This window comes from Phoca vitulina, unplaced genomic scaffold, assembly GCF_004348235.1.
Source record: "Phoca vitulina isolate PV1807 unplaced genomic scaffold, GSC_HSeal_1.0 scaffold5, whole genome shotgun sequence".
In the NCBI taxonomy this organism is placed as follows: domain Eukaryota; kingdom Metazoa; phylum Chordata; class Mammalia; order Carnivora; family Phocidae; genus Phoca; species Phoca vitulina.
The window spans coordinates 64,009,786-64,036,855 of record NW_022589708.1 but is presented as its reverse complement, the minus strand read 5'-3'; the positions used below and the strand labels follow the sequence as shown (position 1 = coordinate 64,036,855).

General features: G+C 36.4%; 1 protein-coding gene across 7 annotated transcripts in view; it reads right to left on the bottom strand.

Annotated features, from left to right (window-relative positions):
* Positions 1 to 1,431: 1,431 nt before the first annotated feature.
* TRPC4 (transient receptor potential cation channel subfamily C member 4) overlaps positions 1,432 to 27,070 on the bottom strand; it is a 192,201-nt gene continuing 166,562 nt past the window's right edge. For all 7 annotated transcript variants that reach the window (XM_032403122.1, XM_032403123.1, XM_032403119.1 and 4 more), the window contains 5 exons: positions 24,242 to 24,437; positions 21,463 to 21,657; positions 9,158 to 9,199; positions 8,940 to 9,029; positions 1,432 to 7,119 (listed from right to left, as the gene is read on the bottom strand). In XM_032403122.1, the coding sequence (XP_032259013.1) occupies positions 6,397 to 7,119; positions 8,940 to 9,029; positions 9,158 to 9,199; positions 21,463 to 21,657; positions 24,242 to 24,437 (1,246 nt within the window). In that variant the 3' untranslated portion in view covers positions 1,432 to 6,396. The remainder of the gene's footprint in view (positions 7,120 to 8,939; positions 9,030 to 9,157; positions 9,200 to 21,462; positions 21,658 to 24,241; positions 24,438 to 27,070) is intronic.

The window sequence follows — 27,070 nt, the reverse complement described above, 5'->3', positions numbered from 1 at the left end:
GTGATAAAATTGTGTAGAACTAAATACACACACAAGACCATCCACATATATATATATATGTCTGTATATATATATGGTATAAGGAAAATTGCAGAAATCTGAATGAGATCAGTGGATTCCATCTATGTCAATATTCTGCAATTTTGTACTGTAGTTTTGAAAGATGTCTGTTTCCACTGGGGGAAAAATGGGTAACTGGTATGTGAGATATCCCTATATTATTTTTTACAACTGCATATGAATCTATAATGATCTCAAAATTAAAAAAAAAAAAACTGAATTAAAAAAACAGAAGAAGTAACCATTCACTTAATATTTGGTGGTGCCTTTACTTCTTCTACATTTCTACTTTCCTATTTGTTTGGTACTTCTAACTTCAGAAAGGTGATGTAACATAGTTCAGTATTTTAGAGATTGATGGGGCATTTCCATCCAGAAGTTTCAAGTATCAGCAGATGAGATGTAAACAGGTGCAAGGCTGGATTTGCAGTCCCCCCACAATAGCTAGGTGAAGATACCAGTTTCCAGCTTTCCCCCAGACTACCAGGGCATTTTGCATTCTGCATACTGAAGCAACACATTAAGTTATTTCCTGGGAGTAAATTAAACCTCTAAGTATATTGATGCCTTGAAAGAAAGTCAATGCAGATAACCTCTTATTCCCAGAGTGGGGAAACCCGGCTTCTGATCTGCAGGCTCAGGAAAAGAAAATCTTGAAGAAAAAGACAATTAGACCTAAGGGAAACCATAAAAACAGATCAATTGGAATTAATTGAAAGTCTGGATTAAAGAAAATTCTTTAAAATAATAAAATTTTGGTCCAGTTATGATCCAAGCCTGGAGGAACAAGATTTGCCAATGTTGGGAAAGAGAAATATTAAGTCTTAAATAGCTAAAAGAAATCCAGAATGGCCGAGGTCTAGTGTGTAGAGAGGATGATGCTGGTCCCATAAAGTGGGGCCACTTTTTGAAAGTCATACTATGGAATATTTACTTAATCACAAGAAAAATAGATAGCTCTGCAAGATAGTGAACAGAGGGGAGAAATGAGCATATTGGCCTTTTAGAAACACCTTGTTGTCTCTCACGTACTCCTCAAAACCTCATTGATCCAATAGTGTCTTAGCAACATAGTATGAATATATTTCAATAGGTAAAGACAATCAATGAAGAATTTTTTTTGAGTGGGTTCGAATAACTCTGCTATATTAAATAGCTCTAGAAAAGTCTTCCATGATACCCTGTTAGATAAAAAACAAACAAGTCACTAAATTATAGGTATAGTATAAATTCCATTCTTGATAAAAACAATAAAAACCCATAACCTATACATATATTTATATATTTATTTATATTATAAATGTATATATTAATATATTATTATATGTATGTTTTATAATATATATTAATATATTTGCAAAGGCAAGGAAAAACATGAAAAAACAGCAAATTATTAGCAGTGATTCCATTAGGAGATTAGGAATCGAGGAGAAACAGCAAATTTTAGTTGAACAAAAACAATATTTTTTGAGTCGTTGAATACATAAGTTTCACTTATGAAATTCAAATGGTGGGAATACATGAATTGAGTGAAACAAATAGAGATTCTCCAGAGCACCACTGTCCAATAGAAATGTACTGCAAGTTACAAATGAAAGTCACATATGTATTTTAAAAATTTTCTAGTAACTACATTAAAAAGTAAAAAGAAACATGAAACTAAATTTAATTCATATATTTTAACCCAATGCATCCGAAATACTATCATCTCAACATGTAACCAATGTAAATATTAATGAGATATTTTTCATTGTTTTCATACTAAGTCCTTGACATCCAGTGTGTGTTTTACATTTATAGACATTTCAGGTGCTTAGTAGCCACATGTCAATAGTAGCCACCATATTGGACAGTGCGGCTCTAGAGGAAGCTGATGGGTTTGCTACTGGTAAATTTCACTGGCAGAGACAACTTCACTCTTTGCCAACTCAGTGACAGCATGACCATATTTGGCCCTGGTCTCATGGTCTCAATCTCCGTGTCAGCTTCATATTTCCCAGCTCTATCATTTTTCAGTTGAGAAGGCTTAATTTTATTTCAGACATTTTATTATTACCAGACTGTGTATAGAATTATCACAAAATCTACAGTTGAAGTGAAAATGATGAACTGCATTTCTTAGAAAATGATAAGACACCAGCTTTTAAAAAAAATCTGTGAACACAATTTTGTAGGGAAAAAAAGGTAGTATCTTTGAATTTGGGCTGTGGAAAGTTTGAACGACTATAAATATTTTCTACTGAAGGGGAGAGCAAGGAAGACAAAATTCCACAAAAATAAAAATTCATTAGCTGAGACATTTATGACCTGGTATCTCATCTGAATATCTAAATGAAGAGTTTTTCTTTAAGCTCCAACTCAACCACTGAGTAGCGGGGTAAATTTGGATAATTGCCATAAATGCCCTGAACCTTAGTTTCTCCAGTTATGTCTGGAGAACTTATTTAGTATATTCCAAAATGTTTTCTAAAGTCATGTGATAACATTATATAAACAAAGTTCATTGTAATATATTGTGAAATAATCAGAATAATATATTGAAATTGAATTTAAGGTGACTTACAGAGAGTAATTTCTAAATGTAAATTACTGGGAGGTCTGAATTTTGGAGAATATAAGACAAGGAAAAAATGTAATAAAGTTAAACTGAAGAAATAATTTTCCAAATGGTGAGTATATTCATAAATTTAGCTCTTTAAAAATTTAAGTCATTGTAAACATATTGACAGGGTCACACGGATGGTTTTTGCCCAGCTGATTTTTAAAGGTACTGTCTAAAGTGGTCTGCTTACAAACACAATGCACAATAACTAAGAATGGACAGATTTCAGTGCTTGATGTCTGCTCTTCAACAAAAAGTCATGGGACTGGACAATCATTCACTCCACTAAATCCCAGAATTAGTAAGGATTATTGAATATTAGAAGAGTGCATTTTTGTATCACTGGTTACCCATATTCCTTCTATACTGGCTGGGAAATTGTTTCTTTGAGAATAATATGATAAATTTCTTTCTTTACACCTCAAAGGTTATCCAAGATATTTCTTTGTTTAGATTTGTGTGTTCAATTACTAAAGTATGTTGAGTTGCTATCCAGGTCAAGGCAAGAAAGTGGGTGAGCTTTTGCAGTATTTTAATTGACAGCCAATAAATAAAATATCTAATTTAAGAAAATTTGATATACAAATATCCAACTTATGAAACAGTTACATTTTGAGGATGGTTATCACTTTGAAAAATAATTCATCATTTTACAAAATAATTCACTACCATTTTTTTCTTTTTTTACATAGCCAGTTCCCCTACTGAAGTTAATACAGAATTATTTACACAGATATTTTCAGGAATACATCTATGGCAAATGGTGAGGTACATCTTCATAGCATTTTCTCTTGTAAATGGGTTTTCCAAATAGATGATAAATGAAGTGCTGTGAATATAACCTATTCTATTAAAGTTAAACTGAATTTTCTAGACATTCTTCCACCAAACACTGACAATAAATAAATAAGTAAAGATGAGCAACAAATAGCAAGGTCAAAATGACATGAAACATAAGAAACATTATTTATACAAATGAAGGTGTGATGTCAAACCTCTCTTTGGTGTTTAGGAATTTATGTTCATAGAAATATGAATGGAAATGAAAAGAAACCCCAAATTACTCATTTAAAGACCTCAAAAAATATCATCTTTCTATTTGCAATCCTGCTGTTTTATGTTTTCTTATTCTTTCCCTATTGTTCATCTTCATTAATGCTACTTAGTATCACCACATATTCAGAATAATGTTCAATCCTAGGACATATTGTACTAACAATATCCAATATTTTGTTTAAACTCATAAACACATCTGTCAGTGACATCTGAGGGTTGTTAAAAGCCATCATTTTCAGAACATGAGAAGCAGGGGGTTACTGGCTCCAAGTAAATCCCTCTGTTATCACCATGTTCCTCTGTAAAATATCAGCACCCTAACCCCTGATAGAAATAAATTCCTGGGAACATATTTTGTTGTGGCTTTTATTGTCAGTGGTGTTATCTGAAGGAACAGAGGACATTTGAAATTAAATTCTGGTAGAGTATGTGTAATGATGATGTATATGATTTTTACTTTGGAAATAACAACATTAATAACAGAAGCAGCAAAATGGAATCATTGGAAAATACCCCAAGTATTGAGAATAGGTCTATGTTCCCCTACTACCGAAAGTCTGTCAGACTTAGAACAGTTTGGGTGTTTTGCTATCCCCAGGGCTTATTGTGAGTCCTAACATACTTGAGATAAAGGTGTGCTTGAGGCAGTGAGAACAAGCATTAGCCCTATTGTGTTTCTCCAAACCTACCAGGCCCATTCCTCTATCCCGAGGACAAAACCAGATTTAGGAAGAGAGCAGTATCTCAGTGCCTCTGGGTTGTGGTTTATTTGAAAACTAAAATCCAATATTTCCAGTTGAATTCTGATGACCCATACCAAATATGTTTTTTCTTAAATCTACTAACTTCTATAATATAATTGAGTCTAAATTATCTTTAATTTTGTGAACTCCTCTTGCTTTACAAGAGGGAACACAGATTTATGGAGTTTACCAAACTCATTCTCTCTCAAAATACACCATTTCAGAAGTAGCAACAGTAACCCCTATATGTGCACATTTTTTGCTCTATTTATGTTCTGAGAGGCTCTACAAATAGTAGTTAAGAGCATGGCTCTGGAGGACTCATCATAGCTCTATCATTAGCTGTGAACCTTCACCTAATTAGTGCTTGCCTCAGTATCTTCATCTCTAAAGTGGGGATAAGAATATCACCTCCTTCAGAGGATTGTTGTGAGGAGTACATAGGTGTTGATACTCATACTGCACATAGGACAGTGGCTGGCACTGTTATGTTATTCCTTATTTTCCATGTATGGTAATCAGAAACTTTCCAATTTTGGGTCAATGCTACATCATGTACAGTCTAGTCCATGGAAGTAATTTCTGAAGTAAAATGAACTCAGCATCTTTCTAATGATTTGAAATACATGCTAATTGTATGTGGTGAAGGAACTTCTATTTCCATGGTGGCTTAAATAGACACAAGTTACGTAACTTAAACTTTATGAAGTTGCCAGTGCCGTTTTATATCAGGTAAAACCCTTTCTTTTTTAGTAGTTCGTGAATGAGTGTAATTTAAGCTAGATTACCTTGAAGACAACAGAAGAAACAAGCAATTAAGAATTTTGTCCCTCTGGGGAAAGCTTTATATCTATATCTATTGCTAAAATTAATAATGATTTTGGGTGAGTTTAATTTTAAAGAAATATATACCAGTCACTGGGGGAAAGACGAGGAAATCATTATGTTTTTGTACTTCTTTTGAATTAGCAACAATGTCACACTGATTGAAAATACAATTTAACTTTGCTTAGATTTAGAGTTTAGAATGGTTTTATTTTCATCTGGATATTACGAGAATGCAATCATCTTGCTTTGTTTAAGGTGCATTAATTATTCTAATTTATTGTTATTCTTTTCTAGGACTGAGAACTTCTGTCATGTTTTGAAATTCTGTTATTCATAAAGCCTGGTATTTATACTGACTAGCAATTGAACCTGAAAAAGGTCAAAAATAAAAAAAAAAACAGCTTGAAATAAAACTTTTGTCATGACAAAATCTCATTAAAAATCATCAATCATCAATATTTATTAAGACAAACATTTATTTTATTTACTGAGAGGAAAAACTGGGCAACCTAAAACTCCAAAGTACACCTGACTTCCATTTTAAGAGGGAGTTTGATCATGACTCTATGAGAAGGAGGCTTGTTTGCTTCAATTGGTGCTGTAATTATTTACATGTTAAGAAATAATTTGGTAATATTTGTGTATTAAAGCTAAACTGTAGGGCCGACTGAAAAGTCTTTGACGAGTAACCATCTCTAGAGACCCTAAAAAATTATGAAAAGCTCTAATATTTCAGCTACATTGGTTTCTGCGTATAAAAATATCTATCATAGGAGTCAACTACCACATGAAATAAGGTGGATTTGTTTTAGTTGAAAAAGAGAGCTAAAAATTTCCTGTGGATTATGGCAACAGTACAAGAATACACAGTGCGTTTATTTATTAACCAAAAAAAAAAAAAAAAAAGGTAAAACAAATTGTGAAAGCAAAAGCTGGTTACAAAACCAGGGTTTTTGATAGCCTTTGCCTTAGTTAAACATGTTACACGTTAATATGCCACAGATGATAAATGCTATAAAGTGTAAGTTAGCTTTTGCTAATTTTCCCCCTACCCAGAGCACTACGGAAAATATGTATATGTAGGATCAACGCTTCCTCCTTCAAGTATCACAATCTTGTGGTCACGTAATCTTCGTGGGTGACTGTGTCTGTGAGGTTTACATCATAGTCTATACTAGAGTCCTCGTCCTTTGCATGCTTCTCCTTTGGTATGATTGGAACAGTGTCCTCCACCACCACCTTCTCCGACTTGAAGGAACACACTCTCTTGCCCACCTGTAAACCCAGGGTGTCCGTATTCCTTTCTCGGTGGTCTACTAATATACACTGTTCACTGAGACCCGGGATGTTCAAGTCACCCCGCGAAGCTAATCCTCGAGATTCCAGTTGAATATTTCTCTCCAGTGGTCTTTCGGCCTGTTGACGAGTAACTTCTTCTGAAACAGAGAAGATTTGGGTTGCATTTTGCTCAGCAGCATTTTGTTTTGATCGTCTGTGAAATAACCCGAAGTTTTTGATATCGGTCACAAAATTCACTCTTCTCTGCTTCTCCCTCGCCGGCTCGTGCACCACCAGGGCGGAGCCGTTGCTTATGTTGTGTCTCTCGGAGGCTATGGCGGCGGATCGCGGGTGAATCAGAGTGGTTAAGTCGAAAAGGCTGAAGTTCTTTCGCTTGTCCTTGCTGCTGCCTTCGTTATCGCTCTTTTCATCCGAGTCGGCTGAATTGAAGGACTCCTTCGTGGCCTGAGCCGCCTGCACGGTGGAGAGTTTGCTTCCCCGGAGCAACCCCAGGACTTCAAAGCGGAAACTGGAAATGTCTTGCTTTAGTTCCTAAGTGGGATGTAAAAGGACGACATTAGCTTAGGACCTGAACAGATAGACATTAGGAACCATCACCAGCATGCTTCATGTATGGCTCTGGTGTGTTTTCACTCATTTTTTTTTTTTTTAATTTTTTATTGGTGTTTTCACTCATTTTTAAGAGCGAGGATTCCGCTCTGCTGTGGTTCTGTCCCTGGCCCTTGAGTCATTTTGATGCCTGCTCGTTTCCCCGCTGGAGCTCTGTGGCAACACCGAGACTTCCCTGGGCCGATGCAAAAAGAAATAAGGGTGTATATTGGATTTCTGTGGGACTGCACTTTCAAATGCTTCCTCTCCAAAAGCTTCATCTGCTTTCAAGTCACCTCTCGTTCTCTCAGGATTGCATTTTTTTTTTTTTTTAAAGATTTTTAATATTAGCACATGCAGCTGTCCCAAGGGCCATCTAAAACAAAGTAATTACTGGGGCGTCTGCCCTTCCAAGAGTTGGCGGTTACCTTCAATTGTTTACCACCTTGGAGTTGAATTTATCTCAGCATCTGGGTCAGCTGCTAAATCTCACCAATTGCTTCAGATCAGACAGCATTTCTTAGATTCATCCTTTACTTTTATCTTTTCGGACAACTGAATTCTCAATCCTAACCTGACGCTGGCCTTCCTGGTGGCCTCCTGCCTCCAACCTACTTCCCAAAGCACCATGAATCATTTAACTACAAAATTTGGAGGCTGTGGCTGCAAAGAACATTTGGGATCCTGGACAACTTTCAACCTGGGCTTTGCATTTTGCAATTCATCTACCTTCTTTCCTAACCAGCTACTTATCTCTATTCTCTTGTCAGACCTGTTGCTTTTCACTGTTAAAGAGTCTTCTGGAGGGTTTTTTACTTCTTTGTTTTTGCCTGTAAGATCTTACAGACTTGTTCATTCTTCCAAAACCTCTAAGAACTCAGGCAGAATAACAAAGGTATTTTATACACATGTGCAAGCATATATACATTACATGTATTCCACCTATCTCTTCTGATAGAATTAAAAAAAAAAAAAAACCCCAGGGAGAAGGACTAAGTTTGTAAGGTATACTTAAGTGTAAACCTTGAATTTTCTACTACCAAAGCTGTGCAGAGCACAAACAGGGTTTTGTTGTTTTTTTTAGCATCTTAGTTACTAAATGTTTCGGGTTCAGAAATCAGACTGAAATTTAAAACTCACTCTTTAGAGTGTTGCTAGGATCAGCAAGTCCAAATGCCACTGGACACTAGGATTTTCTCTGCCTCCAAGTATACCCCCTCCATATTTCAGATTGAAAGTGCTTGAAAACAATCTATTTTTACTGCTTTTTTTCTTTTTAATAGTTAAATAGTCTTGAATTTAAAAGTAAGAATTTAAAAGTAAAAAGTCTTGTGTTTGGGTGGCTCAGTCGGTCAAGCATCTGGCTCTTGATTTCAGCTCAGGTCATGATATCAGGGTCGTGGGATCAACCCCTGTGTTGGGCTCTGTGCTCAGTGGGGAGTCTGCTTGAGATTTTCTCTCTCTCTCTAAAATAAATAAATCTTAAAAGAAGAAAAGAGAAGAAGAAGAAGAAGAAGAAGAAGAAAAGAAGAAAGAGAAGAAGAGGAAGAGGAATAAGAAGAAGGAGAAGGAGAAGGAGAAGAAGAAGAAGAAGAAGAAGAAGAAGAAGAAGAAGAAGAAGAAGGAGAAGAAGAAAGCAATGACGACGACACATGGGCTTGCTGGAACACAGGGCTGAGTTTCCAGCTCTGATTTTAAATGTGCTTATCTGGTTCCATGCTCTGTAGAACCTGCCTCTTGGTGATGAGGATGAAAATGATTACCTTAAAGTTCTCTTCAGTCAGACCTTCTTCAGTTTTGGCATCTCTGATCATTGCGGCAACGTATCGCTTCACCAGGTTCCTCATAACCTCCTGAGGCATGTCAAAACACAAGAATTGATATTCAGTGCAGAAATATGATTTCTCTCTTGAGTCAGTTCTGAAGAGGGGACTGTACTTTATTTTAATGCAAATTTTCAAGATACACTAGAATAACTTACTTGGTATTGGTGATGTCTTCTCAAATTATCAGCAGCTCGCCTCTGAAAAGGAAAGAGGCATTTACTTTTCAGTTAGAGTGATATATTACCATTTTGGAAAATAATTCATTGTTCTTTTAATTGAGAATATATTTTTCCTTACTTCTCCAAAGTGAAAATTTTACTAGACAATGAACAATAGCTAGAGAGTGCATCACATGAATCAAAAGAATGAATGAACCAAAGGAACAAAGTGCAAGGTTATAATCCCTATAGCAATTAACATATAGACAGAGTTAACGATGAGAACGTTGTTCTTTTAATAGAAGGTGACAGAGAATTAGATAATCATAGCTGATATGTACCCCAAATAACTTGAAGTAATCTAAGAGACACAGATGAGACATATCAAATAAAAAATAAAAGAAATATCACATAAAAACAAAAATTCAATAGAATAAAAAGCTCACGTTATACCAATATGGAGGTCTTCATAAATATCAGTGTAGCAAGATGGAGAATTTAGCCATGATATGCAACATGTAATCAGAAACAATGTTAGACGACTAAACCCCCCAACATTAATTTCAATCAGATGTACATTAAGAGGGATTTGCCGCTTTAATTAGGTGGTTGGATTTAACAGAAAAATAAAAGATTCTGTTCAAACATCGGGCTCATAAATTCATCATTTTAAAAAAATAAATGTGAGTCTCAGCTGTCATTTTGAAAAGATCAGAATGGTTTGGGAGTGCAGCTAGAGTTAGCACAGAGCAGTGATCATGGCATGCAGAATAGAGAGAGAGGATGTTTAATGACTAAAAAAAAGTCCATAATAAATTGAGTTAAATAATAAATGACACTAAAATTATATAATTGCAGATTTCATGGGTATTCTCAACGTACTAGAAAAAAGCTATCATAATCCCCATTTTGTGCATGTTGAATAAATATCAGTATTGATTGTTAAGGAAGAAAACTGACCAAATTAAAATAAAAAAATATTTCTGTAATAAAGGAATGAATTTGGTAGACTGTGAGAAAGCAAAGAGATAACATATTAGGGTTTAAATAAATCTTTTGATCTTATTCCTTACTAAATACCTAATCATAAGCTGATAAAATGGAATTTTAAAAAGAGTTGTGACTACATCACTGTGAAATGACATTAGGAAAAAATCAAACAATGCAAAAGAAGCTTTTTTTCTCTTTAGGGGAATAGGGGAAAATGGCTTTTTCACTGGCCAGGAGAATAAATTTGTGTTTCATGATTATTAGTGACTTTTAGGAACAGTTGAGATAATGCTTACCTTCCTAAAAGCCACTAAATATTTAAGTACCATTCAGTTTTACACAAATCTTAAACAAATTTTCAATATGATTATGGCATTCATTAAAAGACTGGGAAGTTTGAAACTTACTACAAAATTAGACTATCTTGAAAAAAGATAGTGTGGGAATTTTATGACTGAGCCACAAGATGGAGGTATATGACTCCTATTGAGACATAGCTCAGCTGAAATCCAAGACAACACGCACTTCTGTAAAGACACAGGCCTTCCAGATCTCCTTAAATTTACTCCAAGTGGACAAAAATACTAAAGCAAGCTGTATACCAAGTTCTTTAACACTCTCACTATAAATATTTTACAAGAGACCTGTATTCCATGGTTGAGTTGATAGAAACTGTGAATTTAGTATAGAATTTAGTCAACTCAAGCTTGATTACTTTGGGCTTCTATTGCATTTTGCTATTCCGTTTTGGTCAAAAAGCCAATAAAAAGTAGTCAGCAGAGAGCAGTCTGAAGTCAAGATTTAACTTTAAATTTCCTTAACGCAAAATTAAAGCTAAGAATGACAGATTCAGAAAATTACAAGTAACAAGTGAAAATTACCATGATGCATTTTAGTATTGAAAAGAGCACAGACTGTCTTTTATTTCAACATAACCTATTCATAAACAAATTTAAAAATTTTAATACAAATTTTAAAAGATCAAAGATTATACTTTAAAAACTAATCCAAGACTGATTTTTCTAGGGAAATTTTTTTTAAATTTTATTTATTTGACAGAGAGAGAGAGAGAGAGAGGGAACACAAACGGGAGAGGGAGAAGCAGGCTTCCCGCTGAGCAGGGAGCCGGATGCGAGGCTCGATCCCAGTACCCTGGGATCATGACCTGAGCCAAAGACAGACGCTTAAGGACTGAGCCACCCAGGCGCCCCTCTAGGGAAATTTTTTTAAAGAAGCAAAATAGTCTGACAGAGAGAGCATAGAAAAAGTTTCCTATGATGACTTTTAGGAGCTATTCCATATCCATAGCCCAGATTTAAGCCTAAGTTAATATAGTTAATTGTTTTTGCCAATCACTGTTCTTTCACACCTACTAGTAATACTACACAACTATCTTTAGTCTTGTGAGATTACATCAGCCAACTGAACTTCAGTATCCTAGGAAAATAAGAACCGGATGAAGCTAATCCTCTTCTGAATATTGAAAACAAAAATGAATGCAATAAATCCACCAAATGATGACCACTAAATTATGCAGCTTAGATATCTCTCATGTCTATGTAATCTCTCCTTTTCTGGTTAGCACCACAGAACTGATTCCTATCAACCATTACTATGATGCCCACCTATCTCTACTTTCTTACATTCTGGGAGGTGGTGGGGTGTCACTTTAAGAACATGTACTTAGAGGGCACACCTGGGTTTGAAGGTGACTGACCTAAACAAGGAATTATCTCTGAGGTCCTCTCCCATTCCCATTTTTTATTTTGCAAGGTAAGGATAAACACATTGGATGATTTTGAAAATTAAATGAGATAAAAGATTTAAGACATCTATCACTAATGTTAACTATCACTAATGTTAACTAACTAGTTCCCATCCTCTTTCCATTTTTTCTCTTTCCAATTAATAACCTGATTTAACACAGTTTTAAAAAAATATTCTTGAGTCATAAAACTAGATAAGTTGACACATATCAAGATTACCTCAGAGGAAGTAAAAGAAGATGTAATTGTCTCTCTTTGTGTGATTTGCTTGCATTTCATGCTTGAGGACTGCATTTTATTTAGCTAAAGAGTTGAATGCTTTTAACCTAGGCAGTAGAGGTGTGAAAGTAAGAAATTTGTATTTAAGTAATAGAGTGAGGGAATGGCTCTAGTAAATATGGATAAAGGTAATGCAAATTCTGTAGGTATTTTTGTTTTATTAAGACTCTTTTTTTAGAGCAATGTCAAGTTCACAGCAAAATTGAGTGGAAGATACAGAGATTTCCCATATATTCCCTTACCCCACACATGCACAGCCTCTCCCATTATCAACATCCCCAACCAGAGTGGTACATTGTTACAATCGATGAACCTACATTGATACATCATAATCAACCGGAGTCCATAGTTTACATTACTGTTTACTCTTGGTGTTGTACACTCTTATGGGTTTGGACAAATGTATAATGACATGTATCCATCATTATAGTCTCATACAGAGTATTTTAACTACCCTAAAAATCTTCTGTTCTTTGCCTATTTATCCCTCCCTTCCCTGCCCGCACCACCTCAACCTCTGGCAACCACTCATCTTTTTACTGTCTCCATAATTTTGCCTCTTCCAGAATATTATATAGTTGGAATCATACAGTATGTAGCCTTTTCAGATTGGCTGCTTGAACTTGGTAGTAAGTATTTAGGTTTCTTTATGTCTTTGCATGCCTTCATAGCTCATTTCTTTTTATCGCTGAATAAATAATATTCAATTGTCCGGATGTACCATAACTTATTTATCCATTCACCTACTGAGCTACATCTTGGCTGCTTCCAAGTTTGGACAATTATGAATAAAGTTGCTATAAACATCCTTGTGCAGGATTTTGTATTGACGTATGTTTTCAACTCCTTTGTGTAAATGCCAAGGAATGGGATTGCTGGATTGTATGGTAAGAATATATTTAGTCTTGTAAGAAACTGTCTTCCAAAGCAACTTACCCTTTTGCGTTCCCACCAGCAATGAATGAGGGTTCCTGTTGCTTCACACCCTTACTAGCATTTGGTGGTGTCAGTGTTCCAGTTTTTAGCCAATTTAATAGGTGTGTAACTCTAGGCAGTCATCTTTTTTGAGGTCCCAAAAGTTTTACAAATATCCCTGCATGATATTGGATTTTTGCTGTGACCTCTGTGAATTTTCCTTTGTGGGTTTCTATTTCATGAATCTTAGCTTGTAGGGCCAATTTAAGATATATTTATTAAGTGGTTACACATTCATGGCGGAGGTTGCAAGAACCCAGAGATGAATAAAACATACTTTTTGCCCTTAAACAGCTTAGTGTCTACTAGGTAGAATGCCAAGAATGTCTAGAGATGAAGGAAAAACAAAACAAAACAAAACAAAAAACAAACAAGCAAAAACATGGAGAGTGCCTTAAGAATGTGTTTTGAGTACAGGGAAGGAAAAAGTAATATTGGGCTAAGGAAAGAACCAGTAGCAGCCTTCAAACAGGGAAGAGGATTTTATTTTATTTTATTTTATTTTATTTATTTATTTATTTATTTATTTATTTATTATTTTTTGGGGGGGAGGGGAATGGGATTTTAGATTGGACATGAAAGAATCATGGGACTCTGACAGATGCACAGACATTCAGATGGGCAGAAGATCGGAATACGATCAGCAATATGTTGGCGCTGGAGGGTGAGAGACATATTAGGGCTACTTCCACCAGTACAGTTGCAATGTGCTCTGATAATCCAAATATAGGGATTAGCTCATGTCGGAAAGTTAGCATGGGTTCTTTATGCAGAATCTCAGAAGGCACAATGAATTCAGTGGTTGGCAGGCACCTGGGATTTTGATGAGTTGAGTCACATGTGATGAAAGTGGAACTTCTATGATAATCACGCGGCAGCAGTATTAGGTAGGAAAGAGGAACATGGAGAATTAGTAGATGAGACATCAGTTGGGATGCTGGTACCAGGATGTGAGCTGAACCAGTGGCAGTGGGAATGAAAAGGAGGAGAAGCAAGGGTCACAAAGGGATAGAGAATGTTGAGAGGGAACAGAAGCCAGGGGGCTTGGCAGCTGGAATGAGAACCTGAAGACAAACATTTTTAGTCTAGTTGCTGACATGTTGGTGCTATTAAAAAGTAACAAAGAATTCCACTTTGGAGATGCTGACAGAGGACATTAAAGTGGAGATGCCACTGTCTATTTTGCATCTTTGGGGAAGGTTAAGACTAAAGAAAAAGATTGAGGATTATATGCCCAGATGCAATGGTGCATCCAATCACAAATCCACATTTCTCAGCATTAATACAGGGAAACTATCGTGGACAATACAGTCACTGATAAATTGTGAATATATCTATCAGAAATGCATACAATGACCCTCTTTCTTTTTTAACTAGCTTTCTTAGGCTAACACTAAAATTGATTTCATTCTCTAACTTCCCTCTACCAAAGGTCAAGGAAAATCAGACTGGGTTTTAAATTTCAATACAGACATATTGTTTATTAGAACCAAACAGCCAGGGGGCACCTGGGTGGCTTAGTCAGTTAAGCATCCAATTCTTGATTTTGGCTAGGTCACGATCTCAGGGTCATGAGATCAAGCCCCGTGTTGGACTACCGCGAAGGGTGTGGAGCCTGCTTAAGAGTCTCTCTCTCTCTCTTTCCCTCTTCCTCTGCCCCCCCAAAACAAAACAAAACCCAAAACCAAAAATGCCAAAGAGCTGATCTAGTCTCATTGCCTCATTTATAAGTAAAGAAACCAAAGCCCACAGAGTTCAGTGAGTAACTAAAATTCCACAGTGTTCTCATGGCAGTGCCAGTTCTAAATCACGGACTAGAACTCACTCTTCACACTTTGCTCTGTCAAGTAGACCCTTAGAGACATTTGAACACACCTGCTATGTATTCTATGATTTTGCCTCCCTTTCCCCAAAACATCTTAATTTGAGGGTCAGCACCATTAACATACTGGATCCATATTTCTTTGAATAAAAATGAGTAACCACAGATGCATGGTATATGTTGTATTAGATTCTTAGGGCTGCCATATGAAATACCATAAACTGTGTGGCTCAAACAACAGAAATTTATTGTCTCATGGTTCTGGAGGCAAGAAGTCTCAAATGAAGATGTTGGCAGGGAACTGTTCCCTCTGAGACTGAGGGTAGAATCCTTCCCTTCTTCTTCCTAGCTTCTCATGGTGGCTGTCAATCCTCAGTGTTCCTTGCTTTGCACCTGCCTATTTCCAATCTCTGCCTCTGTCTTCACAAAGTGATCTCGTCGTGTCTCTGTGTCTTCACATGGTCATGTTCTGATAGGGACTCCACTCCAATATGACCTTATCTGAACCCAATTACATCAGCAATGACCCTATTTCCAAATAAGGTCACATTCTGAGGTCCTGGAATTTAGGACTTCAACGTATCTTTTTGGGGGGGACACAAGTCAACCCATAATATATGTACTCTTTGCAATAAACATAATGATAATTTTTGGCAATTGGTAACATTATTAAACATTATACAGTAGAACTACCATCAACAATACCTAGCATGGTTGCTATCTTTTTGTCGGGTAAAGATCAGTTGACTTTCGAAGGCGTTTACTCTCACAGGGAAGGTATTCCATCTTGTAATCATCACTGGAAATGACCGAGAACAGAACCGACCGATTTGCGTTCATAAAAATAATATAATATTTTGTAGAAAGATGTGCATTTTAAGTCAGCGGTTTTCTTTGCAAATCATGTCAGAAATCTAGCAGCATCTGCAGAATGTTCCTTGGCAGGGTGACTTTCGCGCGGGCGCCCAAGGCACATGCGTGCGCCACATCGGCGTACCTCACAGTTTGCAGGTTCCTCTTGATTCGTTGGGACAAGACAAAGGCAGCACACGGATCACAGAACTAATGATAAAGGAAAAGACCAACGGAACTTCTGTTGCTGTGAGGGAACTCGGCATTTCCATGAAGTGTCAGATTGCCTTAGAGCAGGATGGGTTTTGCAGCTGGGAAAGAAAGGGCTCTGAGGGATTGGCTTTGACATTTCTTGCTCTTTATCTCTGGTTGTCTGCGAGTCCCCTGTGCTGTCAGGCCCACTTCACCCAGCGGGCTCCCTGCAATTAACTGTCAGCCCGGCTCTCTCATTCCCACTCGCCTTTTGGTCCATCACTGACTTTGAGCCCATGCATTATGCCTCTTATCCTTTGCTTTGCTTAGTGAATCCCTTAGGGGCTGTGGCTTGCTATGCTTTTCTCCTTTTAAAAATGAGGAAAAAGGCAAGGGGCCATTCCAAGATGAGACCCCTTTTTCAAAATTGCCATTTGGCTCATTTACAGATGGAGCTACATATTGTTCTCTATAAGCACACTTTCTAAGCATATAAAAATAAACGATATCAAATGTCTGAATGTCACCTTGTTGAGCCAAATATTCAGGGTTTCACTCTGGAAACACCAAGAACATCACACAATTCATTCCTCCACATCCCTACCTGGGAAAGTAAACTTAATTAAAAGGCCCGGTCAGCAAATTTTAGAGCAGTAAATTAGGGGTTGGGAGGTACTCCTGGATGAATACTATGGTATCTATCAGCTATGTTGTTAGGCCTACTGAAAGTCGTGAAGATTAAGGAACAATGCATTTTGATAAATTAGCACTAAAAATACAGTCTGAAAAGCATGTGCTATTAGCATTTTTGCTCTAGTGATGATAGCTGGTCTTAATCCATTCAGGGTTTCTAATTCTCTGGCAGTGGCTTAACTGAGTGTATGTCTGGCAACTGGTCAGGCATGAGCGTTCCATCCATGGTCCCAGAGCTGAGTGATGCTAAATGACCCGAATGGACACAGTGTTTCATGTTTTCCTCACTATGAGAGAAAATCAGAAAGTGGATAACATGAATCCAAGGGAGTTAAAATCATTTTTTATCATTTGGTCCAAAGACCTCACATTTTTTAGTTCAGCATATTGACCTGCAACCTAAGCATTCCATTTTAGAAACCTGGCCTATGGCTTTGAAATGTTTCATACCAATTAAACACTTTGGCATTAACATCTTTTTACTTTAATTAAATGATCTGGACCTCTGAGCAATAAGTACAAATATTGATTTTGTTTTCGTTTAAAAAGCTGTGCTAGATACCAATGGTTTCTTTAACAGGAGTTTCTAATTAAAGTTACAAGGAAATGCTAGTTAAAATAGAGATTCCTGATAATTCTAGCATGTGCTAAAGTCTAAGAACCAGTGGTTTAATATGGAGAAGGGTATTTGCTGATAAAATGGGGTTAAGTTAAAAATTGGACAAGTAGTAATATTAAAAACCAAAAGCTACAACATGTTTCTTATTTTACTGACCTCTCAGTAGGCTGCCTGTTTGGTGGGATGTTCATAATTTCCCAGAGACAAGCCATTTCTCAATAATGGGTTTGCTTCTTACAATAAAGGTTTTGCTCAATAAAGCATTTCTGCTTCATTTATGTTTCCCCCGTAAAGCATTCCAAATGAAAGGTTAATTTATCCGGAACTCCCAATCACCCATAAAAGGAAGTCCAAAGTTAAAAAAAAAAGTTAATGAATTTTCAGGGCTAGCTGTATCAGTATTACTCGGAAACCATAAATAGCCAGATAAGATCACCATGATGGGCTCCTGGAGACTGGCCCGTGCAGCCCCCCTGAGGAGCCCTGGCTGAAGGCTCTGCCTGCCCATGTGCAGGGAATGAGCGCCAGTGTGACATTCCGGCAGCTGCTGGGTGACCAGAGTCAGTGAGTGAATCACACGGTGGGAAGGTTAGAGAAAATGCCTCAGAGAGTGCATAAACTCTACCTCCAGCTTAGCTTCAAATCCCTGCTTCACAAATGTGGCCTAAATATAAACCAGTTGAGATGCAAACAGAAGGTAAGCCAGGCTGTGAAACAAGGGCTTTGAGATACAGGAATCTGAGAGGAAGCTGAGAACAATGACAGGATCTGCAAAAGCTATTGAGAAAAACGAAAAGATGAATACACAACGTGGAAGGTATCATTGCACCGTTATTAGATTTTTCAGGAATCAAGAGGGTGATGGAAAACACACTGGTCTGGGAAACAAGAGACCCAGGTCCCCCCCAACACACACACACACCCCACTGTCACCAAGGGACCCTAAAACACTGGGCAAGGTAAATATGTCCTCTTTGAAAGGAAATGGTTGAGCTAAATGATTTCTAAGGTCCCTTTGTAGGGTAATGTGATACTCTAAGCCATCCCTTGGTTATACAGTGACTGTCATTCGTACTTCGAAGTCACCTTTTAATTAATGGAAACGCGTATATCTCCTTGTCTTCATTTGTCTACACTAATGAACTGTCAAGAGGATTAACCAAATTGAATTCACAGAAAAATCAATTATTTTTTGACATTATTTTTTTCATTTAACTCTTCTATTAATATTACCCAAACTTCTTAAATTACTTTTCCTTTATCTTATATTTTTCTTTATAAATAATATGTAAGATTTACTTCCATCTAAGATCTAACTGTATAAAACTCAACTACAAGTATGCAAACCAAAATATTACGTCTTTCCTATTCTGGAAATGCAGTCTAGACTAATAGTCAATTTATAACACTGAGTTTGATTAGGCTGGTGTTTGCCCAAAGCCTTAGCTTGGTGAAGAAGAGGCAGGATTGAGAGTGGGACAAAAGTAGAGAAGAGAGACATGACTCATAATATTTATTTAGTTGGTCATAAATTCCTAAAGCATAAAAATATCCATTATCAAAAGTTAGTAAGATATACGTGGCTAAGGAGAAAGGAATGGCTTGAGGTCACACAGTTAATTGTGAATTCTCTCTCTGTGCATCAGCTTGGATTAAATTTAGAGATAGAGACGTAAAAAGAAATTTGGTTTATTGGAGACCAGTAATGTATAGAAAAGAAAGCTTTTTAACTGACACCATTTACTCTCTCCCTCTGAACGGTGTGAATCACTGCTTTAATAAGAAATCCCAAATGAACTTTAAGCCCTTACTTGCATCTAAGAAATGATGGTAACGTATTCCTAACAATGCATCAACAGTGGGAGGATTCTGGGGGGTGGGGGGGACTTGGAAGTCAAGTTCTTAGGGTGGTTTTCTATTATTTTGGTGGCAGCTCAGATGGGTCTCTTAAAATATTAGAGCAGGGCCTCATATCTTGTTACAAGTTTTGCAGCATCTTAAAACCCAAGATTCTCTCTCCTATTGCCTAAAATTAAACCAGTAAGGACAATTTTTGTGTGTGTGTGACCTTTATTTTGGGGCCCAGAAACTCTTTTGAAATCAAAATACTCCTGTGAGAGATAGCACACAACTGTACTAATCATTAATATCTTTTCAGGGATTGATTAAATAGATTTCTTATGAATTTAAGAATAAGATGTGAAAAAGGACAAGTATATTTCAATGTGGAAGAGAGTAAGCAGAGTTTGGCTTCTCTGAAAACTTTTTCTGTTTCTCTCAAGGAAAACATTATTTATTGCTTACACTGTTGTCATAGCATCTTGCATGTAACAATATTATAATGTTAAAAATATTATGTGACATGTACCATAGTAATATGTTCTCATATTTGTATCTCCCTTATGAGAAACCATGCCCTCAAGAATGGAAAGCATGCCTTTGTACCTCCTCCCACAGCCCAGTTCCTGGTTGGCATGTGGAACGTGTGCAATAATTGCTTATTAAACTGAAGTTACTGTATTTATTTTAAAATCATTTTTAAGTAATTTAAACCTATTTTTTTGACAGAAATCAAACATCTGGAATAAAATAATTTCACTCTTTCTAAAGTTAGTGGTAAAGTCTATCAATTGGCATGAGGATTGCCGGCTAAGACTTCATCATAATTTAACTTTGGTTTCTAAGATCAGATATATGCCCAAACTTTAGTCCTCCAAGTTCATGGGGTAAGAATTTATAAGAAAGAAACTGCCTGCTTCTTCTAACCACCTCTCTGTTTGCTATACGTTCTTGCCAATCAATTTCTCTTTAGAATTTTTTAGAAATGTTACTGACAAGACAGCAAAATCAATACCACTGTCAGCAGAGAAAGGCCCCTTTGATGCCGATAACAATGCCTAGTAGGTTAACGAATGAGAAGGATCACTTAGGGCATAGCTGACAGTCAAAAACCATGTTAAATAAAATTCAAAACAAATTTAAAAATTTTAGTACCTAACTGGTATTACTTGGTGATTCTAATATAATGGCATATTAGAATAATTACAAAGCAATTTCTCTGAGCAAGTCAAAATGACTAATGAATGGTAGAGTATGAATTCTCAAACGACCACCATGAGAACTGTAAGGAAGAAATGAAGAATAACTTCTTCCATGTCAGTGGTTTGGCTGGAACAAAGTCTTAAGTCCATGTCTCTTCTGATGGAATTGCTTGAAGCCTTGGTTTCCAGAATGAAAGAAATTTCCGAAGGAAGTTTAACTTACAGTATAATAGGAGCATGGCTCTGGGTGGTCCTAACATTTTCAAAAAAACCAACTTCCGGGTATTTAAAATGATTGGGAGTAGGGGCGCCTGGGTGGCTCAGTCGTTAAGCGTCTGCCTTCGGCTCGGGTCGTGATCCCAGGGTCTTGGGATTGAGCCCCGCATCGGGCTCCCTGCTCCGCAGGGGGGCCTGCTTCTCCCTCTCCCACTCCCCCTGCTTGTGTTCCCTCTCTCGCTGTGTCTCTCTCTGTCAAATAAATAAATAAAATCTTTAAAAAAATAAATAAAATTAAAATAAAATGATTGGGAGTAGAAGCAAAATGTTGAGCAATTCGACATATTCTGAAGTCACTGTGCTTGAACATGGCACAACAATTTCAAGTAATAATATCCATTTAATCATTTAGTTGAGAAATTTTTGTCAAACATTATATGCTGTGTAGGAGCTTATGCTGGGCACTAAGAATACAAGATGACTGAAAACAGCCCCCCTCCCTTACAATCCAGAGAGAGAAGTAGACGATGAGTAAGTAATGCCACAAATAACCTGAGGTTGCAATTCTGAAATGGGCTAGGAATCAGGGGTACCAAGAGCCAATGTGTTAGTTACCCCAGCCTTGGCTGGGGACACAGGAGAGGCCTGTGTCAGGTGGGGCTCCTATTTAAATACCAGTGACCACCCTCACTGTAGGAACCAGTGTCTTAGACGTGGCAGCTGTGTGATCAATGGTCACCAAATGCAACCAGGAAAAACAAAAAGGCTAAAAATACAAAAATATCCAACAAGAAATACAAATATATTCAAATACACAATTTTTTAAAAAAAGTAATACTAACATGCTGTATTCTTACCCCTATTGTTCCAAAACTTTCAGGCTTTCTCCTCATCTTTTTCTTGCACAGGTGTGTCCAGATCCATTTAATCAGGTACCAGAGAGACTTGGGGCTCGGGATGACATTGAAGGGAGTAGGCAGAGTACCTCCTTCTTCGAAATAACTCATCCAAAGCTTTGTTCGAGCGAATTTCCATTCTATATCTGCATGGTCCTGAACGGGAGAATACGATAACTGCTGACAGGTTTCTTAATTACTAAGGTGAGATAAACCTCACAGAGGGCCTGTAACTTGACTTGGAGCAGCTCTTGGAACATTAATTAAATTGCTTACAAAAACAAGGCTGACTCTCAGCGATAGTCATCTAAACATTTCAGATGATGGCTTACCCTGGTAAAGAGTCACAGCAATCTTGTCAGGATTTATCCTTCCTTCTTCCATGAAACAGACATCTAAAATAATTCCATGTTAAAGAGACTGCAGTGATCAGTTTGGACTTGAAGATGAATTTTCCTTTCCTGCACTGTAGGCTTACATTAGCTCAGTTGCACTAGATTCTGGCCACAAACAGGCCTTTACGTCTTACCCAGGGCCTTGAATCCCTGCCTAGGTGAGTGTCACCTGCATGGATGCTCATGGCTTAACTTTCTGGTGTTTCCAGGAGAAGACTTACTTGATATATTCCTATGTGAATAATTCTTGTCCACCTTTAGGCAACAGACAAAAATTCAGAGAGAAGTTCCTCTAACAAATGTAGAATAGGGCCTCTGACACAGCATTGAACCCTGACATAACCTTGTCCAAATGGTACCAGATAGGAGTATGGTTAGTGGCTGCCTGTAAGCCTGAGGCTATCCCCCTCATCATTTATCAATCATCCCACTTTATTAATGTCTTGGAAGAACTTAAGAACATTTGTGACAATTAGAGATAGGGCAGCCAGTCCCCTCTTAAATTAGCCACAAATCTGACTAAAGCAGAAAATCTGGGAAGTAGGAGGTGGTAGAAACTGGGCATACATACATTTTAGGATTTCAAAACCATTCATTTTAACCCATTAATATTAGAAAGAAGAACTCAGATTTTAGAGTAGGAGCATAACCTTAGACTGTGCTTCATTCTAATATTCCTAAATGGCTGTGTGCTAATGAACGTATGTGTTGTATATACATTTCTACTCTGAGCAATAGAGATTTTCATCTAGACACTGGACAGATTGTGCTTTCAACAGGAATGAGCATATCTAGAAAATGTGTGACCTTCATTGTTGCTTAGCAAATGTTTGATGGGATAAATTGGTCAATAGACAGAAACACAGAAGTTGCATTCCCCCCCGCCATAATCCCCTCTTCCTCTCCTCTATTTCTCCCACCTTCCCTGGCTTTCTTTCTAAACAAGCTGATAGATTCTGCACTAATGAAGAAAAATATATATTGTTTGCTGTAGTCGTGGAGAATGGGAGTCAGTAGAATTGGCTTAAGGTCATAAAAAAGCAGTCACTTCCATAAAGTGTTGGCCCGTGTTTTATAGGATCTAAATTGTATATACAGTTTATATGTAGCTTGATAATTAGAGACTTTCTAATTTTTTTGGAAGCGTGATCTGGAAAATAAAATCCATGTTTTGCAAATGTTTTGACCAGAGGAATACAGAACTTCTGAAGCAAATACATAGAGACTATCTTAAAAAATCCATACTTGCAAGATGCTTAAATGAAGCTCCACAAATTCAGATATTCACCTGCAAATCCTAGGAGCTAGGTATATCTGATGCAAATACTTAGTTTGTGAATCAGTAAATAAAAATCATCTATTCTTATGTTTTATGCAGTTTTTCATCTGTGACAGGGTATCTTGCCTCCATAAAGACCGTTGAAGTAAAATTCAGAATGCTGCTCCTCAAAATAACAATAACAACATTCCAGTGGTTTAGCAATAGATTCAAAGATGTAATATAATTGTGGCTATTTAAAGAGACAATTATGATTATAAATTATGCTTATAAAATGCTACTTGTCTCAGGTATAAATATGAAAGACTTAAGTGTATTTCATTCCAGGATGGATTTGTTCTGTCGCTATTGCTAATGGCCATTGACATGTAGGGAAGTTCAAGGAGACAAAGGGCTTTGTCTTTCTTTTCATTGCTGTATTTCTAGTTCCTAGAATAGTACTTGGCAACAGAATAAGTTCTCAATAAGAACTTGTTGAATGAATAAATAAATGAATGAATGTTGAATGAATAAATAAACTAACTTGTTTGGATTCTAGAGTCTCAAATAAACATATATGGTATTGTGTACTCTGTTGTAGAATTCAGGGTTACTCCTACATTGCTTTTTCTGGATTTAAGAAACTGAAAATCTTGTGGCTTTTTCCCTTAGATTCCCCTCTAGGCTAGCTTTTTTATCCTTCCAGGCTGGCACGGGTTTGTTTATACCAAGACTGTAAGTTAAATGGTCAGAGACAAAGGAAAATGCAAAGTGCGCTGCATAGAGATGAGCCACTTGTTCATAATTCACCCCTCCCCCAGTGCTTGCCATCGCCAATGACTGCCTGGAAAGATAGATTTCGTTTACTTTATAATCCTCCATAATATGACAAAACTAAATTAGTATGTAGCCAAATATGGTATAATACTGTTTAGAAACTTCAAATTAACCATTGATATTATAATTGTGTTCTGTCTCATCAATAGCCAGTTACAGACTGTTTTCTATGCTAAATAGGATAGAGTATGGTTAGAAACAACACATTCTAGGAGGAAATGTGGAATTAAAATAAAGTTATTCAACTTACAGCAATGAGTTGGTAAGAGTTATTCATCATAGCTATTAACATGTTGAGTAGGACAACCAGAGAGATGACATTGTATGTCCCAAACATGGTGGCGCCAACAAACTCAGTGAATTCGTGCTGTGCTTTGACATTGGTCACATATAAATTGATCAGCCCAAATATTGACCAAAACAGGGACTGAAGTGTCTCAAATAACCTGGAATAAAGATAAAATGACGCTAATAGCTATATTAATAGAACTATTATACTATAAGATGTAACAATAGAACTTGATTCCTATTATGTATATTTGCTTAATTTAAAAATTAAATTAATAAAGGGTATTAAAGAATTACAAAATTAAACTTAATAAAAAGAATTAAAGAAAATTGTTTCCATCATATAGCACAAATCATGTACTTAATTTTCCTAAGAGCTTTGAAAACTATTTAGTTTCCTAGAGGAGAAAATCTGACCCACAGCCTGTTTTTGCATCTCTCCTGAGTTAAGAATGGTATTTGCTTTTTCAAATGGTTGGGAAAAAGAGCTATTTTGTGACATTTGAAAATATTATAAATTCACATTTCAATGTCCATAGTAAAGTTTTATTGAAACACAGCCACAATCATTTATTGACGCATTGTCTATGGTTTCTTTTGTGTTAAAATGGCAGAGGTAAATAGTTGCAACAGAGAACATATGGCCCACATAGTCTAAAATATTTACTCTCCTTTTCACAGAAAACTTGGTAACGAGTGTCATAGGGCATTGATAGTTAATAAATGATACATCCTCAAGCTTAGTCTTTGAAAGATGTCACTTCATTCACATGCTCTTGCTTCTTGGTTGTAGAAGGACTCAAAATAATGTTATCGTTGTGGATTCCCACAATTCCAGTTAAAGTTGTACGTAGTGAATCCCATAAGATGGCAAATGTCAAAATGCTCAGATAACAAAATTTGCTATTCTTTCTATTTCAGGGAACATTTAATTCATTCCTGCCAATGAATGAACTCTGGTGTTTTATTGAAAGTAAAGTTTCCTTAACTTAGTCCAAGAAATGAAATAAGATAAAGAATGTCTGAAACTAAATGAAGAACTGTTTGTTTCAGCAGGACCATTATCTTAGTATAATGTAATAAAATGATAACAGGATTTTTATACTCTTTGACAAATGGTTAAAATAAGACTTTAGTCACATTATATTGTAAAAACAAAAACAAAACTATTCTCATACCTGGCATGGTGACTAAGGAAGTAGGATTTCAGAGGTCAAGTGACCCAAGGAAAGCCAATTCATATGAGGCCAGGGGTTAATGGCATGGACTGATTTGAAAAAGATGAGCCTACACTATCAGATTTCCTCTCTATACAAATTTACCTTAGAAATATCAAGAGAACGAGGTAGTTGCCAAAAGGGGCTGAAATGACAGGAGTTATGATGGAGAGTCCGGGTCATTGGAATTATGAGAAGCCAAAGGTTTGAGACAACAAAAATGAAGGAACAGAGAACTGAAGAGAAATAAGCCAGGTAATAAGCAAACATTGAAGAAGATAGACTTGGAATAGATGACTCAGGTTAACATTGGTTCTCAGAGTAAATGATCTTACGGTCCAGGGCTATGTCATCTCCTGCCCTTCCTGAAGCCAAGCCTTGTTCTAGGTTCTGCCCCTGCTAAGGTCAATCCTTGCCTCAGAGGATCAAAAGGCTATAATCCTGTACATGATTTTTGGACCAAACTCCTGTTACTTGAAATCTTCCATGACTTTCTGGTCTGTATACCTAGGAGAATCTAACTAAGGAGACCTTAATTGGCATTCAGGGCTTCTTTTCTCAAGTTTTATTTTATTTTATTTTATTTTGGGTAAACAATTTCATATTATAATTGTTTAATTAAATTTTAATTATAAAATATGTAATTATTTATTGATTTATTTTGCTATAGCTATTCAACAATGGACCAAATTATCATAAAATGATAAGGGGGCTGATCTGACCAACCTCAGTCAGACTTTGTCCTGCCAGCAGGGATGTGCATCATGTGAGGAGTTGACCGTGTGTTCTTTAAGGCCAACCCAGATGTCAGATTCTAAAACTATCAGGGAAAGTTTAATCTAATTCATTGGCCCTAGGCAAAGGCTACTCTAAGTTATTCTTTGAAAACTTTCTCAGGAAATAAGTAAATTTGATCCAAGGCCATAAGTTCCTTATTTTTAGTAACTTTAAGGACAATTTCTAAAATTAATGACAGTGTCATTTGGGTTCAATATAAGATAATTTTGTTCTTTCTTTCTAAATGGTGTAAATTCTCACTGTGAATATAGAAATATAATTCAACTGGTTTCCCCCTGGTATCAATAGCGGTTCAGAGAGAGAGCTAGAAGTTACATAATCTAAATGCTATAATAAATTATATAAAATGCCACATAAATCCCATAACAGTTGCTTTTTTAAATGTTCAGATAAAAAGTGTGATGTAGAATAAACGGATTGCTATGGTTGAACAATACTGATTTGCTTCTGTCTAAATAAGAACTACTAGCTATTAGAGAATATTAGCAAACCCTTCGGCAAAACATTTCTTTAGGTTTTTAATTAGAATTTGAAAAGGAGAAAATTCAAAATAAGGTGACATCTTGTGATTAATTCTGGATTTCATTCTTATTTTTCTTTTCTTTTCTTCAGTGAAATGAATCAAAAGTGAGATGTGCAGAATAGCTCCATTTAAGCAAAATATATTTACTTTTAGATTAATTAAGAGCCTAACATCAAGACCTTAGTATTTCTTATTTATATTATTATGTTAATTATTCATTATATGGACTAAAAAAAAGCAATCTAAGTTAACA